This window comes from Prionailurus bengalensis, chromosome D4, assembly GCF_016509475.1.
Source record: "Prionailurus bengalensis isolate Pbe53 chromosome D4, Fcat_Pben_1.1_paternal_pri, whole genome shotgun sequence".
In the NCBI taxonomy this organism is placed as follows: domain Eukaryota; kingdom Metazoa; phylum Chordata; class Mammalia; order Carnivora; family Felidae; genus Prionailurus; species Prionailurus bengalensis.
In genome coordinates this window covers 56,079,317-56,097,113 of record NC_057359.1, presented here as the reverse complement: position 1 = coordinate 56,097,113, position 17,797 = coordinate 56,079,317, and the positions used below count along the sequence as shown (strand labels likewise).

Genomic DNA, 17,797 nt, shown 5'->3' with positions numbered 1-17,797 from the left:
ACTGACAAGCAAAACGGCCACTATACTTTGTAGTTCAGAATTTCACCCAATATGCCCTCATTGAGATGCAACCAGGGCCCAGAGGGAGAGGCAGGCAATGGCAGTCCCCTGTTCCTGTCCTCAATTTAGGAGACATAAGAAACATAAATTAAGGCGTGAGGCCTATTTCATAAAGCACAAAGACCCTGTGGCCCGCAGGTCGTGGGAGTCGAAAGGGAGGCGAGGTCGTAGCTGAGGGAAAGGTGACTGAGGAGCTGTTGCAGCTTGGGCAGGAGAGTCGGGAGAGGTGGACAGCAGGGAATCAGGAGACTGAGAGGAGAACGGAGCCTTAGGACTCCCCAGGGGTGGGAAGGCGGGCAGAGGACCAGGGAGCGGCTTGGGGTGGCTGCGCCGGGCAGGGCAGGTACTCTAAAGAAGGAAAGTCTGGGCACGCCGGCCGGACTCCGCCTTACGAGGGTGGGGGAAGGAGGTCCTGCCTCCTCGCACAGAGTCCAGCCCTTGGTGCTGGAGCTCCGTTTGTGATAGGTTCGGGGAAAGTGCGGCGCTCAAAAGGAGATAACCAGTGGTGGCTGCCCAGGAAAGGCGTGTGCTGGGAAGGATTCCTTCTCCGAGCCGGGTTAGTTGTCTTCACTTCCGGGTGCCTGCGGATGAGTAGGCGGGGGTCCAAGGTCAGCGGCCAGAACGCAGATTGCTTTGACCCCTGGTCTTCCACTTCCAGCGGCACTCTGACGACCGTTGGAAATGCGCGGGCGGCAGCAAAACGACAGCCGCGAATTTACCACTTGCAGACCCTAAACCCCACCCCTGAAGGCCAGGCGGCGTCTCCGTGGCGACGTGCAGCGAAGTGCGGCTGCGCAAGGGTGACGGAGCTAGGGCGAAGGGGAGGGGGTGTTTTGGTTCCAGCCGCTCGCCGTCCTTTCAGACTTGTTCGTCTGAAAGCTTCTCGTTCCTTCCTTTCCTAACCCCTTCCCTTTCCCTTTCCCTTTCCAGGCCCCGGTCCTCCCTCCCTCCTTTCCCTTTTGCCTGCCTCCCTGGGTCCGGGCCATTTTCCGGGCCAGGCGCTTTAAAGTGCGTGGCCCCGGGGCCCAGTATATGACCCGCCGTCTTGCTAACCCTCGCTACCCCCGCCCCATGTGGCTGCGGGGCCGCTGCGGCGCTGCCCACTATGGCCCGGAAAGCAGTTAGCAGGAAGCGGAAAGCGCCTGCCTCGCCAGGAGCTGGGAGCGACGCTCAGTGCCCGCAGGTGAGGGCTGAGAGGCCAGGACTCGGGTTATATCGCCGAAGCACCCAGAGTGGGATAGAGTCCTGAGATAAGGGAACCGGAACCCGGGACCAAGGTTTGTAATCAGAGGTGGGGCAAGAGCGTGACCCAGCCAGTACGGTAAGGGCTGGGTCCCCAGGAATTCATAGGAGAGCAGAAACGACGGAGAGATGAGACACTGAAGGGAAACTTGGAAACAGGGTATACTCCTCAGAAGGCCTACAGCCGGGAGTGGGGCTTGAGGGGAAACTAGAATCTTGGCTTTGGAGGAAGGGAAACCGACGTCGAGTGGAATCAGGAACAAAACCTCCCAGACGGTACGCGGAGGGAGAGTGAAGTCCACCTCCGGGGGGGGGGGTGGGGGGGGGGCAGAGATGATTGCGACCTTTATATGGGAAAGATTCTCCCTCCGGCTACCTCAAGCCCCAACATGGGGCTTTTGGCTCCTGGACCGTTGTAAAAAACAGCACTTCTCAGGTATCATTCCTATACCTCCCTCTTTGAAGGAGAAGACCTTGTTGGACGTGTATTCGGACTCTGATTTCCCGTGCCTCCTACCCCGTTAGTATTTGATTTTTCGAATTCTTCAACCGCCTGGAGCGCGGGACAGGGAGGAAGTCTTTGATAGTGCATCCCTGGAAGGTGTAGGACCCCAGTCTGGCCCTAGTTGCACTCTCCATGCTCCGCGGGGAGTACAGACTGAGAGAGAAAAGGGGACTGGGTAGAGATGCAGCCCAGGTCGGTATAGTAATTATGTGGCCCCTCATTCCCTTCCCTGTCAAGTATAGCTTTAGGGGATTTGAATCCTTCACTCCTAAAAGGCCTAGTAAACCTTTTGACCTCTTTTCTGCTTCCATTCCCTTGTCTTTCAGCCCTTGTTTCTTATAGGTTTGACTATGAGCAGTATCTTTTCAATGTTGGAAGAATTAAATTGGACTTTTCTGTATTGAGTTACCTATTCTGTTATATGTGAATCCTGCAGGATGAGTTCTTGGTGATTTCTCTGATACAGGAGGATCCCTCCTTCTGAACCAAGGTAGCCAAAGCCCTAATTTCTAATGTTGCTTTACACAGTTTGGCTGGGATCACTCACTTCACAAAAGGAAAAGACTCCCCCCGGTGAAGAGATCCTTAGTGTACTACCTGAAGAACCGAGAAGTCAGGCTTCAGAATGAAACCAACTATTCTCGAGTGTTGCATGGCTATGCAGCACAGCAACTTCCCAGTCTCCTGAGGGAGAGAGAGTTTCATCTTGGAACCCTTAATAAAGTGTTTGCATCTCAGTGGCTGAATCATAGGCAAGTGGTGTGTGGCACCAAATGCAACACGGTAAGTGTCTGGGGTAAGTGAACCTTACCCTATCTCCTGCTCTAGAACCTCTCACTGCTCACTTTCCTCATCAGTTTCTTTTGGGAGGATATTGCCTTACTCTGCTTTCCATTCTCTCCTATCTGTTGATAACTTCTGCCTCTCTTTCTGTCCCTTTTGCCACTTCCTCATTTCTTTCCTGATAAATCTTCAGAGGAGCCTGTTTCTTTAGGCCTCTTGCCATATGTACAGTTGTTCCACTGCTTTTTTTGGCCTCATCTTTTTGTGTTGCTTTTTAAGTCAGAGAATGCAGAGGAAAGATTTAGGAAAGAATGATGCTCAGGGAGGGCATCATTTGGGATACATAATAGTGGAAACTTAGGTCTTACCTGCTAGACTAAAGGCATATATAAAAATATTTAAGGATGTGTGGGTGGCTCCGTCAGTTAAGTGTCCAACTTGGGCTCAAGTCATGATCTCATGGTTTGTGGGTTCGAGCCCCACATCGAGCTCTCTGGTGTCAGCGAGAAGCCTGCTTTGGATTCTCTGTTCCTCTTTCTCTGCCTCTACCCTGCTCATGCACTCACTCAACACACGTTCTCTCTCTCTCTCTCTCAAAAATAAATAATATTAAAAAAAAATTAACTAGCACTTGGCTCAAGATAAAGCGAGCATTACTTTTTAGGGAGTAGAATCTAAAGATGTATTTCTTTTAAGAAAGGGCAGAGAATGTGTGTTTGGTGGTATATTTCAGGATATAAATGTTTGCTCTTTGTAAAGTAGCCTCCTGAAAAGGATTCAAAAGGGAGAAAAATTATTATATAAGTAGGAGAGTGTTCTTATACAGAATGACTTAGAAAATAGTTATAAGTGAATGAAAGGAAAAATATGTCGGTAATCTATATAATAAGCACAATTACAGGCATAGGTAAAATAGGTCAATCCATGATTGGATATTACAATATGATTGGAACAGAAGGACACAAATAGCATGATTTCAGAGGAACGGTAAGAGGCAGGGCCTGGAGGTGGGAAATGATTCCAAAGGAAGCATGAGAAAAGATGGGATGTAGGCCCAGCTGCTCTCTCTGTTTTCACCTCACCCTGAGTGGTTAGACAAGTAATGTCATAATGGCTGGGTAAATTTTCCTTAGGCAGAAGCACAGATTGATTGAAAGAGAGAATATCCTTCTAGATCAAGAAAGTGTTAAGTACTAGAAGTGTTTGTTTATAAAGGACATAGGCAAAGATTTAAACAAGAGTTTTAAGGAAGGAAATAATATCTTGGAGGTTGGGGCCAAACTGACATTTCCTCTTCTGTTGAGGGTTGCTGCTTGTCATACAGAAGCCTTTCAAAACTAAGTAGTGGTGGGGCACCTGGGTGGCTCAGTCACATAAGCATCATACTGTTGATCTCAGCTCAGGTCATGATCTCAGGATTCATGGGATCAAGCCCCAGGTTAGGTTCTGAGTTGACATCATGAAACCTGCTTGGGAGTCTCTCTCTCCACCCCTCCCCCCCCCCCCCACTTGTGCACACGGGCACATGCTCTCTCTCTCAAAATAAATAAACTTAAAAAAAAAAAAACCTAAGTAGTTGTGGAAAGACAAAACTTCCTTTTCCTAGTTTCACATGCCACCACTCATGGGTTAAGAGCACTGTCATTGTGACTTGGAGTAGAAAAAGAGTTTCCCCATTTGGAGGAATTCATTCTGCTCTCCATGTACATCATCATACTGTTTTGCCTGGCAAATGTTGCTGAATTCTGAACTAAGTTAATAATAGTCTTTTTCTTGAATTTATTGCCTCTATTTTGAAGGTTTGAATAATGTAAAGTAATAATTTACTTTTTTTTTTTTTTTTAATTTTTATTTTTGAGAGAGACACACACAATAGTGTGAGCGGGGGAGGGGAAGAGAGCCATGAGAGGGAGACACAGAATCTGAAGCAAGCTCCAGGCTCTAAGCTGTCAGCAGAGAGCCTGATGCAGGGCTCAAACTCACAAACCATGAGATCACGACCTGAGCTGAAGTCACAAGTTTAACTGAGCCACCCAGGAGCCCCTAATCTACTCTTAATACCTACCTCTTTCTGACTTCCTGTGTCCTCATAACCTAAGGTATTTAAATGAGGGCCTATTTTCTTTATATAGTTTATGTTGTTATTGTTTAGCTTCCAGAACCGAAGCAGGGAACCAGAAACACTGCTCTTAACTTTGTGACATTTGGCAAATGATTCTCTTGTGTGCCTTTGTTTTCCCATCTATAAAATGGGAGTGGTAATATACAGTGCTGAGAATGTGCCTGTGCACATCTTGGGAAACACTTGTTAGCAATATCTTCCTTATGCAAAAATAGTACTGGTCCGGGCAGCTGTGTGGCTCAGTGGGTGAGCACCCAACTCTTGGTTTCTTCTTAGGTTGTGATCCTGGGGTTGTGGGATCCAGCCGTGCATCAGGCTCCATGATGGACATGGAACCTGCTTGGGATTCTCTCTCTCTCTCTCTCTCTCTCTCTCTCTCTCTCTCTCTCTCTCTCTCTCTCTGTTTTCCCCTACCCCCCTCCCCCACCCCACTTGTGAGTACACCTATCTCTAAAAAATATGTCTATATATTTGTGGTGATAATGAATGCAAAGCTTTTTCCAATGCTGTTTGCATTCCTTGGGACTCCACTCAGTTTGAAAGAAAGGAAAATTAAACAATCTTTGGAAAACATGCCAAGATTCGGGGGAAGAAGAGTTTGTGTTGGATTCTCAATAGTAAGTTTTGGTGTATTGAAATTTTGCTATCAGTGAAGCAATTTAAATGTATCAAGTAGGAAAAGTATACCACAACCATTTGTATCCTAAAATAACCTATTAATTAATGTGTCTGCTGGTTAGAAGCTGTTTTTAACTTGGGTACTGTTGGTATCATTAGCATTTAACTGAATATACACAAATGCTAAAAAGCCCTATCATTTTCCAGTTAACTAGCTTCGGGCAATAGTATTGAAACTTCTGCTGAGGCATTAGGTCATCCATTATGGAAACAAACATCAGATATATTCTATGTCTTTCTGTAGCTTGATTCCTGAGGTGGGAATTCTGCTATGCTATGGGCTAACACTCAAACTAGGGGCAGTCACTTAACCCTCAGAATTCTCTGGGCCTATTAAGCATAACTACAAGAATGGTCAACGTATGTCTTAATCATTAATAACATTAGTATGTTCATATATATTTTTAAGTTTACTTACTTATCTCGAGGGAGAGAGAGAGAGAGTACACATACTTGTGGGAGGGGCAGAAAGAGAGAGAATCCCAAGCAGGGCCCATGCGGTCAGCTCAGAGCCCAATGTGGAGCTCAGATTCACAAACTACAAGATCATGACCTGAGAAGAAATCAAGACTCAGGTGTTCAACCAACTGAGCCACCCAGGTGCCCCAGTATGGTCATATTTTTTTCTTTTTTTTCTTTCTTTCTTTCTTTTTTATTTATTTATTTGTTTATTTTGAGAGAGACAGAGACAGAGCAAGTGGGGGGTGGGGGTGGGGAGAGAGAATCCCAAGCAGGCTCCATGCTGTCAGCGCAGAACCCAATGTGGAGCTCTAATCTTGAAACCTCAAGATCATGACCTGAGCTGAAAGCAAAAGCCAGGCGTTTAACCGGCTCAGCCACCCAGGTACCCCTGGTCTTGTTTTTTCTTTACTTAGAGAAAAAGGGGTAGTATAACCTTAATTGGAACATGGGTCTGGAAATCAGGATGGGTAGGTATATTTTCCTGGTTTAGGATTACAAAGTCAAATTGTGTACAGAGCCAGACACAAAAGCTAATTTAGAGAAGCTTATGAGGCACAAGACAGTAAGAAGTAGCAGGGACTGCAGAGAGCCAGAGAAGGCATTCTTGGCTCTAGCCAGTTTTTGCCATGCAGGAATTTTTTTTGTCTTTAAGTTTATTTATTTTGAGAGAGACAGAAACAACACAAGTGGGGGAGGAGCAAATAGAGAGGGAAAGAGAGAATCCCAAGCAGGCTCCGTGCTACCAGCACAGAGCCCAACATGGGGCTCATACCCAGGAACTGTGAGATCATGACCAAGCCAAACTAAGAGACTCCCAACCAACTCAGCCACCCAGAATTTTTTAATTGTTTTTTAATGTTTGTTTATTTTTGAGAGAGAGAGAGCATGAGCTGGGGAAGGACAGAGAGAGAGGCAGAATCTGAAGCAGGCTCCAGGCTCTGGGCTGCCAACACAGAGCCTGACGTGGGGCTCGAACCCGTGAACCGTGAGATCATGACCTGAGCCAGACACTTAACTGAGCCACCCAGGCCCCCTGCCATGCAGGAATTTGAACCTATTGTTAATTTTTCCTTTTAAGGAGAAACTGGAAATCTGGATTTTTATGGGGAAGAGTGTTAACCATTTGTGAAGATTATCCAGAGTCTGGTGTGACAAGAGCTTTAGGTGTCTGAAAGAGAATTATGAGATTAAGGTTGGAAAGGTTCATTAGGATCAAATTATGGAAGCCATGAAGTGTCAAGTTAAGATTTTATTTGTTGGGGAGTGGAGAGACAAGACCCAAGGATTTGAAACAGGGAGTGACATGGTTGGAGTACTACTTTAAGGAAAGTAGTTACAGGATGCTAGTGCTATACTATAAATGAGAGGTAATGAGGGCCAAAAGCAGGACAGTGGCAGGGAGAGAGTGAGAAGGAGACAGATAGAATACATCTTAAGAGGGTGAGGGGCGCCTGGGTGGCTCAGTCGGTTGAGCGTCTGACTTCAGCTCGGGTCATGATCTCGCAGTTCATGAGTTTGAGCCTCGCGTTGGACTCTGTGCTGACAGCTCAGAGCCTGGAGCCTGCTTCAGATTCTGTGTCTCCCTCTCTCTCTGCCCCTTCCCCGCTCATGCTCTGTCTCTCTCTGTCTCTCAAAAATGAATAAATGTTAAAAAAAAAAATTTTGGGGGCGCCTGGGTGGCGCAGTCGGTTAAGCGTCCGACTTCAGCCAGGTCACGATCTCGCGGTCTGTGAGTTCGAGCCCCGCGTCGGGCTCTGGGCTGATGGCTCGGAGCCTGGAGCCTGTTTCCGATTCTGTGTCTCCCTCTCTGCCCCTCCCCCATTCATGCTCTGTCTCTCTGTCCCAAAAATAAATAAACGTTGAAAAAAAAAAATTAAAAAAAAAAATTTTTTTTTTCAATGTTTATTTTATTTTTGGGACAGAGAGAGACAGAGCATGAACGGGGGAAGGGCAGAGAGAGAGGGAGACACAGAATCGGAAACAGGCTCCAGGCTCCGAGCCATCAGCCCAGAGCCCGACGCGGGGCTCGAACTCACGGACCGCGAGATCGTGACCTGGCTGAAGTCGGACGCTTAACCGACTGCGCCACCCAGGCGCCCCCAAAATTTTTTTTTTTTTTTAATTTTTTTTTTTTTTTAAAGAGGGCAAATGGGTGGCTTGATCAGCGGAGCCAGGATTTATTGTTTTTTAATGTTTGCTTATTTAAAAAAAATCTTTTTTTAATGTTTATTTATTTTTGAGACAGAGAGAGACAGCATGAATGTGGGAGGGTCAGAGAGAGAAGGAGACACAGAATCCGAAACAGGCTCCAGGCTCTGAGCTGTCAGCACAGAGCCTGACTCGGGGCTCGAACTCACGGACCGCGAGATCATGACCTGAGCCGAAGTCGGCCGCTTAACTGACTGAGCCACCCAGGCGCCCCTATGTTTGTTTATTTTTGAGAGAGAGAGAGCGTGAGCTGGGGAACGACAGAGAGAAAAGCAGAATCTGAAATAGGCTCCAGGCTCTGAGCTGCCAATCTTGATCTTGGGGTTGTGAATTTGAGCCCCACGTTTGGGCATAGAACCTACTTTAAAAAATAAAAGATCTTAATGGTACCATCTGTAGATGGTGACATGCTCAGATATAATCCAGAGGATTAAGTCAAAATTGATACCGATGTCTTGAACCTGGGTAACTAGAAGGATGGCAGGAGAAGTACTGAACAGATTTGAAGAAAAAATGAGTTTAGTTTTATATTTTCACTTAGCTGAAATTTAAAAGAGGGGTAAAGGGGAGTACCTGGGTGGCTCATTTGGTTATATGACTGACTTTGGCTCAGGTCATGATTTCATGGTTCGTGAGTTCGAGTCCCACATCAGGCACTTCTGTCAGTGCAGAGCCTGCTTCGGATTCTTTGTCTGCCTTTCTCTCTCTGCCCCTTCCCGTACTCTCTCTCTCAAAAATAAACATTTAAAAAAAAAAAACAAAACCTTAAAAAAGTAATAAAAGAGGGGTAAAGATTGAAGTTAGTGATTTGGGGAATAGTCACCTATATATAAGGGATTATTGAAATTCGTGCACTACTGGGGCGCCTGGGTGGCTCAGTTGGTTAAGTGTCTGACTTCAGGTCATCATCTCACAGTTTGTGGGTTCAAGCCCCACACCAGGCTCCGTGCTGATGGTGCAGAACCTACTTGGGATTCTCTCTCCTTCCCCTCCTCCCTCCCACCCTCCCCCTCCCCCTTCTACACTCGCCCACTCTGTCTCTCAAAATAAATAAACTTAAAAAAAATTTGCATACTACCATGGGAGAGAGGGTAAAGAAGACACTTTTTTTTTTTTAAATGTCTGTTTATTTTGAGAAAGAGAGTGTGCATGCAAACAGGGGAGGGGCAGAGAAGGAGAGAGAATCCCAAGTAGGCCCCATGCTCAGGAGTTGGGGCTGCTGAATGCGGGGACCTTGATCTCACCACTGGGAAATCATGACCTGAGCCAAAAATCAAGAGTCGGATGCTTAACCGACTGAGCCATCCAGGTGCCCCAAAAAGGCACTCTTAACTTCCATAAACCTTGCCGAAAATTGCGAAAATTTCATTATATGTGTATTTTCTGGGCATGATGTGGGGAAGGTGGTGTGAAGACAAGGCCATAGTTTTCATGAGATTTTCAAAGGGAGTACTATGAGCCAAAAATGGGTAAGAGCCACTGATATTGAAAGGGTGGCTAAAGATAGAACCTTGGAGAATGTCTACATTTATGGAGCAAGAACTGCTACAAAGAGACCAGGGAGGTCAGAGGAGAACTAGGAGAGTACCAAAAAAATTCAAGAAGGGGGATATTTTGGAGCACCTGGTTGGCTCAGTCAGAAGAGCATGCAAATCTTGATCTTGGGGTCGTGAATTCAAGCCCCACATTGGGTGCAGAGATTACTTAAATAAAATTTTTTTTTTAAAGAAAAAAAGGGGGTATTTTGAGAGGGGATGGTTTGAAGAGGAGGATAGTAATAGAGTGATAATGTATGCAGAGTTTGAGGTATTTAAGACTATCAGGGACTTAGCATAGTAGATAAAATTGCTTATTGCAGTTACAGAGAACCTACACCAAAGGGAACCAAGGAGCCTCTCAGTAAGAGGGTGTTAGAAGGGACTTAGAAGACTGATTTGTGGGAAAGCTTAAGGAAATGGGACTTCCACAGGAAAATTTCCTGTGAAATTATTTTCACCCAGACACCAAGGCCTAGCTGATAGTACCAGGCTCACTCCCTACATATCAGGGCTGCTTTCTTTTTCTCACCATTTCCCAAAGTAATGGTCAAGGGTATACTGCTGACTTCCCAGATCGGCTTGGTGGATCATAATGAAGCAGACAAAATGAGTTTAGGCTGCGATTTGCTGTCAGATGGGAGGAAGAAGAACTTTGAGGAGCCTAATTTTGGGGATGGGGAGGACTGGTAAGCACCAGGGTTGAGAAAATAGCTGTAATGTTTTCACTGAGTTTACATATGCAGATTCCTGAAATAAAAGCAGAATATGAGATCCAATTTGAGACACACGAAAACAAAATATGGTGAAGTGTGGGAGTTTTGCTTTGACCAGATCTTTAATTCATGCTCCTTCATTTTACTATTGTATTTCCCCAAAAGGATTATACCCTTTTAGAAGATACTTTTATCTTAATTTTTTACTTTTTTAAAGATTTTATTTTAAAGTAATTTTTACACCCAACATGGGGCTCAAACCTACAACTGAATGAGCCAGCCAGTTACCCCTAGAAGGTACTTATAAACGCTTGCAGAATTTCTTGGGCCCAACCAGGTGTATAGCATTCTTATCTGTATCCTCCAGTTTTGTTTCATAGGATAGTAATCTGTAAATTAGCCATTTTTAAAATGACATGGTTATTCTCTGCCTAGTAAGAAATGTTCAGATTTATTCCAGAATTAGTCTTTATGTTATTTTCAGAATATTTGACTCTTAGAGGAAGATTTTATTATTTATGTTTTATTATTTGTTTTTTGACAGAGAGAGGCAGAACATGAACAGGGAGGGGCAGAGAGAGAGAGACAGAGACAGAGAATCTGAGGCAGCTCCAGCCTCTGAGCTGTCAGCACAGAGCCTGGCATGGGGCTCGAACTCATGAACCCCAAGATCATGACCTGAGCTCAAGTCAGACGCTTAACCCACTGAGCCACCCAGGCGCCTCTAGAGGAAGACTTTAGATGTGGAAATGATAGAATTGTTATGTTGGCAAGTTCATCTGCTGGGGCACATGTGTGGAAGTGTTTCTACATGGGAAATCCTTGTGGAAATGCCTCAAATTCTAAGGTTTCATATAGAGTTAATTGATGTTAGGAGGCTTTAGGAAGAGGAACAGTAGAAATATGTTTATGCCCCTTACATGTGAAGGTGCTAGAGTTGTTTTTTTCCTGCCCTTTTCTGACTTGTCTTCATGTCTGGGAAGGCCTTTCTTGGATTAACATAGGTGTGGGACTCAGGAATCCTGTTTTGTGTAGTGCATTGCAGACTGTGGATCACCTTCTGTTTGTGAGAAAATTAATGGTCAATTATGTTAGGGCCCGACCAGCAGTCCTGTGGAGGGGTTCAAGAATTTTAGGGCAGTTTCTCTCAACAAGAATGTTGATGGTGTTTTTGGTGGTTTCTTTGTTGTCTGAGACTTTATCTCATTTTTACAGAATATTTCACATTTCCGGTTTCTACTCTGTATATTCCAGCAGTGCTCCCAACCCTCTCTACCCTGCACCCCCAGTGCTCCAAAGAGGAAGTAATTTACAGGGTGTTCAGGGAGGATTTCCCAAAGGAGGAAGGGGCTTCAACTAATGGGGAGGAAGCAGAGGTGTGTGTTCTGTAGCCAAATCAAGAAAGTACAAGAAATGTTGAGGGTCCCTAATAAACCCATTTGGCTGATGCAGGGCAGAAACTATGGGGAAAGAGACTGTGACACATTCGCTGGAGGGTTGGCTAAATGAATCTCCCTTGAATAATTTTTTTTTCCTTTGGTTCATGCTAGCCTTTTTTTTTTTTTCTTTTTCTAAACATTTATTTATTTTTGAGGGAGAGAAACAAAGTGCCAGTGGAGGAGGGTCAGAGAGAGAGAGAGACACAGAATCTGAACCAAGATCCAGGCTCTGAGCTTTTGGCACAGAGCCAGACACGGGGCTCGAACTCAACTGCAAGATCATGACCTGAGCCAAAGTCAGTTGTTCAACTGACTGAGCCACCCCAAGGCCCCGCATGCTAGCCTTTAATAATGAATAATCACCTTGTTAATCACCTTTCTCATCTAGACAATTGAGTTACATGCAGTATGATCCCTGATATATTTAGAGCCTGTTCCTATAGCTCTATAGCCTTGGAGGATGAGGAAACCTGAGTTGCTGAGAGCAGAGGTTTGCTGGGAGGTGCCTGATAGGCCAACTACCAGAGGAAAGTTAATAATAAAACAGTCTAGAGGTGCCCAGGTGGCTTAGTTGGTTAAGCGTCCAACTTTGGCTTGGGTCATGATTTCACGGTTTGTGAGTTTAAGACCCATATCGGATTCTGCGCTGGTAGGGCAGAGCCTGCTTGAGATTCTCTCTCTCTCCTCTCGCAAAATAAATAAATAAACTAAAATAATAATAATAGGACAGTCTAGTTATTTCAGTTGGTTCCTACTTTCCTTGAACCCTTCCAAAGCTTGTCCTCCCCACCCCCAAGGCCAATCACTTGAACGGCTGTCATATCACCAAAGGAATAAAAAAGTTCCATGAGCTAAGCATGACTTCCTTTGTCAGTTTACTTGTTTTAAATTTTTTTTTTTTAATGTTTTTATTTATTTTTGAGACAGAGAGAGACAGAGCATGAGTGGGGCGGGGCAGAGAGAGAGGGAGACACAGAATCCAAAGCAGGCTCCAGGCTCTGAGCTGTCAGCACAGAGCTTGAGGCAGGGCTCGAACTCACGGACTGTGAGATCATGACCTGAGCTGAAGTCAGATCCTTAACTGACTGAGCCACCCAGGCGCCCCCAGTTTACTTGTTTTAAATTGATGCATATTTGATTTCTGATACTTAGGCCTTTGTTTCTCAGGCATGACCCAGAAACCAGCTGCATCACAGTCACTTGAGGTGTGTGCTAAAAATGCAGTTTCCTTATCCCTGCTCCAGTATGGATTCAGGATTTCCCTCAATGAAACCTAGGAATTGACATTTTATTAGTGTTTTTTTTTAATTTATTTACATCTATTTATTTATTTTCAAGTTATTTTTTCTCAGTACTCTCCACACTCAGTGTGAGGCTCAAACTCATGACCCCGAATTCAAGAGTTGCATACTCTTCCGACTGAGCCAACCAGGTGCCCCTATTTTTTTTTTTTTTTTTTTTAAGTAATCTCTATACCCAGCATGGGGCTTGAACTCATAACCCCGAGATCAAGAGTCATATGCTCTACCAACTGAGCCAGCCAGGTACCTGAGGAATTGGCATTTCAGACAAGCTCTCAGGCAATTGTTACATGAATCACTGGATTAGACTTTATGCTATGTAGCAATAATTTTTTTGCTACCTTATTAAATCTAGATCAGTTGTTTGAATCCTCCCTGTATATTCTAAACTATGTTCAGGGCGTAAGTGGGACATTATAGTTGATGGATCTGGAAGAATGTCCTTGTAGGCATCTTGGTTAGTATCTGTTCAGCGCCAGTAGGGTATAATTAGATGTTATTTCTGCACTTTGAGGAAGCCCTTGACAAATGGTTATTTTTCTTTTCTTTTTCAATTATTATTTTTCTGATTTGCCTGTTCCTGATCTCAATTACAGATAAAGCAAGATATTTGCCCATTACTTTTCAAGTCAGATCTTAGCTTAGGACATTAGTTTCCAAGTTTTTGGTCTCTTTTCTAGCAGATTAATATGTAAACATATGTCAGAATATCCACATTTGTTTGTTTTTTGTTTTTTTTTTTTAAGATTTTATTTTTAAGTAATCTCTATACCCAACTTGGGGCTCAAACTCAACCCCAAGATCAAGTCTCCAGCTCTTTTGACTGAGCCAGAATATCCACATTTATACCAACAAATTTGATGATGTCATTTTGTATTGCATATTTAGATTCAAAGATTTGTGGATTGAGTGTGGGCTCTGTTTCTTATTAACTTTGTGCCTATGGACAAGCTCAAATACCTTCTCTTAAGCCTTTCTTCTCTCACCTTTAAAATAAATGGAGAAAGTAGTACCTGCCTAGCAGGGTCAGGAACAGAATTAAATAAAATGTTATTCAGCACAGTGCCTAAAACATGTGTTTAGTAAATTGTTGATGTAATTAATGGTGGCAGTGAAGAAGAAGTGGCAGTAGTGATTTGTTGGTCCTAGACTTTAGGTTTATTTTTGGCCAGGTTTGGTTGTGCTTAAGGTAAATAGCATTTCTGTACCCTGTAAATGGCTTCTTTCTGTATGATAGTTACATCCCAAGTAGCTTAGACATTTTACAATAATTCATCTAGGGCCACCTGGCTGGCTCAGTCAGTGGAGCATGCCACTCTTGATCTCAGGGTTGTGGGTTCGAGCCCATGTGGGTTCGAGCCCATGTTGGGTTACTTGAAAATAAAATCTTGAAAGAAAGTATCATCTAAAAATAAATAGATAAATAAATAATTCCTATTGTATTTATTATATTTATATAATAATTTATGTAAGGAAGAACAATTAGGAAATTATATTTAATTTCATTATAGAAGGAATACAGATAAAAGCAAAATATTTTTCTGTGTACAAATTAATACCTAGTTCTGATAAAGATGTGGTGAAACAGGTACATATATACATTGCCACTGAAACCCTTTTTTGACAGCAATTTGGCATTATATTTCAAAAGTCTGGTACATATTAATTATTGAATGAAGAGCCTAAAAATATCATACCCTTTGACCTAATATTTTCAGACTAGGGAATTTATCCATAGGAAGAGAAGTCTTTTTTACAACATTTTTTATTTATTTTTGGGACAGAGAGAGACAGAGCATGAACGGGGGAGGGGCAGAGAGAGAGGGAGACACAGAATCGGAAACAGGCTCCAGGCTCTGAGCCATCAGCCCAGAGCCTGACGCGGGGCTCAAACTCACGGACCGCAAGATCGTGACCTGGCTGAAGTCGGACGCTTAACCGACTGCGCCACCCAGGCGCCCCGAGAAGTCTTTTTTAATGATATAATCATTGCAAGCTATTTTATCTAAATATTAACAAAAAGAGAATACTTGGATAATTTATGGTAAATCACATCTGCATGATATTATGCAGAAATTAACATAATTACGAAGACTAATAACATGCAAAGCATTTGATATGTTAAATGTAATGAGATACAGAATTCTATCTGTGCTTATTATAGCTGTACACAATTATGCATTGACAAATGAAAAAACAGATTTGAAAAGAGAGGGGGTACCTGGCTGGCTCAGTTGGTGGAGTGTGCAACTCTTGATCTCAGTGTCATGAGCTTGAGCCCCATGTTGGCATAGAGATTAGTTGATAAAAATAAAAAGAGAGGATTCTGAGTGATCTTTCTTGCATTTTTTTTACTTCCGTTATTGTTGATAAAATATTGTTAATAAACTTATTTTTTTTAATGTTACTTCAGCTAGATGAATCTTCTTTTTTCTTAGTCTAAAACAATGGTGGAAGTGGCCTTGTTCATTGCTTGTCTTGTTTACTGACAAAAATTCAGCATAGTTATGTATTATATATCTTTTCCGGGGAGAGGAAGTAAAATACAGTGGTAGGATATATAGCAAAAGGAGTTTCCTTTCTGAGTCATATAAGGATTTTTTTCGAACTCAAAATAGCATCTAGAGAGATATCTTCCTTCTGAGTGGGCAAATACACAACCATATTGTCCTTAAGACTTGGTACTATAATGCTCAGAAAGTAAAAGTGAGAGAAATAGGATTATGCAGCCATATCATTGTTTTAACACTGTTATTATTGAAAGCTTATAATTTTTTAATATACCAGATAAGTAATTAATATGTAACTATAATCTCTCTACTTTCCAGTAGTTTAGAGATAAGGCTCCCTGTTAATTCTGAATAGATGGCTTTATAACTAATTAGAAATGCTGTAGGGGAAGAAGAAGCTGAGAATAGAGTTGATTTCAGGGTTGTGAGTTTGAGCCCCGCATTAGGTGTAGAGATTACTTAAAAATAAATCCATAAAAAAAATTTAAAAAGAATACACTTCCAATAAATGACTCTTTAAAAAAATCAGTTTATTGAACTTGTTAGATATAAAATTTGCAAAGAATTATGTCACTTAATTCTAGGATAATTATAAATCCTAGTATGTCCTCCTTCCACAAAAATCATGATTCTAGTGGGAAAATACCAGAATTCAGGATCCCATAGGAAGTATCATTGCTAATTTTAGCAAGTCAGCCCATAGCCACCTTTTGAAGGAACAGTTTATAGTCACAATTCAGAGAGTAAGAGGTCTTGGCATAGCATAGGAGCCTGGATTTAGATACAAGGATGTTCATTGCAGTGTTTTATACTACTGAAAATTTGAACACAGCATAAATGTTTAATAATAGGAGATGCAGGGTGCCTGCTAGCTCAGTTGGAAGAGCATGATTACTTAAAAGAAATCTTTAAAAAATAATAATAGGAAATACATTCAGTAAATGCTAGTATACACATACAGTGAACTACCTTATAGGCATTAAGAAATATGTAGAACTATATCAACTAATTTGGAAAGCTGTTACTGCTGTATTAAATAAAACTGTATAAAATAATATGTGACATCACATTTTACAAATGAAGAAATATACGTAGGCATGTGACTGAGTGTGTAGTAAAGGGCCTGAAAGAAGATACAGAGAGTGAGTGATAGGATTGTGGTGGTTTTTATTTTGTAATACCTGCTTTTCTATGTTTTATAAATTTAGGATGCATTATTTTTGTAATTGGGATCCAAAATGTCCTATTTATTTATTTATTTATTTATTTATTTATTTATTTATTTATAACTTTTACTTATTTTGGGAGAGAGCACGAGTAGGAGAAGAGCAGAGAGAAAGAATTCCAAGCAGGCCCACACTGTTAGTGTCAAGCCCAGTGTGGGGCTCGTACTCACATACCATGAGATCATGACCTGAGCTGAAACCAAGGATCAAAAGCTTAACCGACTGAGCCACCCAGCCTCCCCAGTCCTTTTACTTTAAATAACCACACGATCTCTCCTTTAATATACTTGGAATTAAAACAATGACCTGGGCTTTCTGGTGTCACAACTCTTCTAGGTCCTGAACAGTCTGAAATATTTGTAGCTATGGAGTCTTGATATTGTTCAAGCAGCATATTGAGCTCAGCTGTGTCCCCAACCTCCTGTGCAGCAGGATGCAGGTGGGCAGGGAACTGACTTTTACAGGTGGGCTAGACAGAATGCCTGATTTTCCTGGTCATCGTTGGAGTCTTGAATACAACTCATTATCTTGATCCTTTTCTTATATTGTGCAAGTCATATGTGTTCGTTGAGAAAAAAATTAAGGTAACTGGGACTGTGTTTTTGTTTGTTTGTTTGTTTGTTTATGTTAATGTTTTATTTATTTTTGAGAGCCAGAGACAGAGTGTGAGTGGGGAGGGGCAGAGAGAGGGAGACCCAGAATCTAAAGCAGGCTCCAGGCTCTGAGCTGTCAGCACAGAGCCCGACGTGGGGCTCAAACCCACAAACTGTGAGATCATGACCTGAGCCGAATTCTGACGTTTAATCAACGAGCCACCCAGGTGCCCCATGTTTTTATTTATTTTGAGAGAAAAGAAGAGAACAAATCCCAAGGATCGTGGGGCTCAATCCCAGGTCCACGAGATCATCATCTGAGCCGTTATCAAGAGTCTGAGCTTAGGGGCGCCTGGGTGGCTCAGTCGGTTGAGCGTCTGACTTCGGCTCAGGTCATGATCTCACAGTCCGTGAATT

At 42.9% G+C, this 17,797-nt stretch overlaps 1 protein-coding gene across 1 annotated transcript in view; it reads left to right on the top strand.

Annotated features, from left to right (window-relative positions):
* Positions 1-589: 589 nt before the first annotated feature.
* Positions 590-17,797, top strand: part of DCAF12 (DDB1 and CUL4 associated factor 12) — a 38,748-nt gene continuing 21,540 nt past the window's right edge. The window contains exons 1-3 of the mRNA XM_043566243.1: positions 590-616; positions 719-1,243; positions 2,336-2,590. Coding sequence (XP_043422178.1) covers positions 1,166-1,243; positions 2,336-2,590 — 333 coding nt within the window. The 5' untranslated portion in view covers positions 590-616; positions 719-1,165. The remainder of the gene's footprint in view (positions 617-718; positions 1,244-2,335; positions 2,591-17,797) is intronic.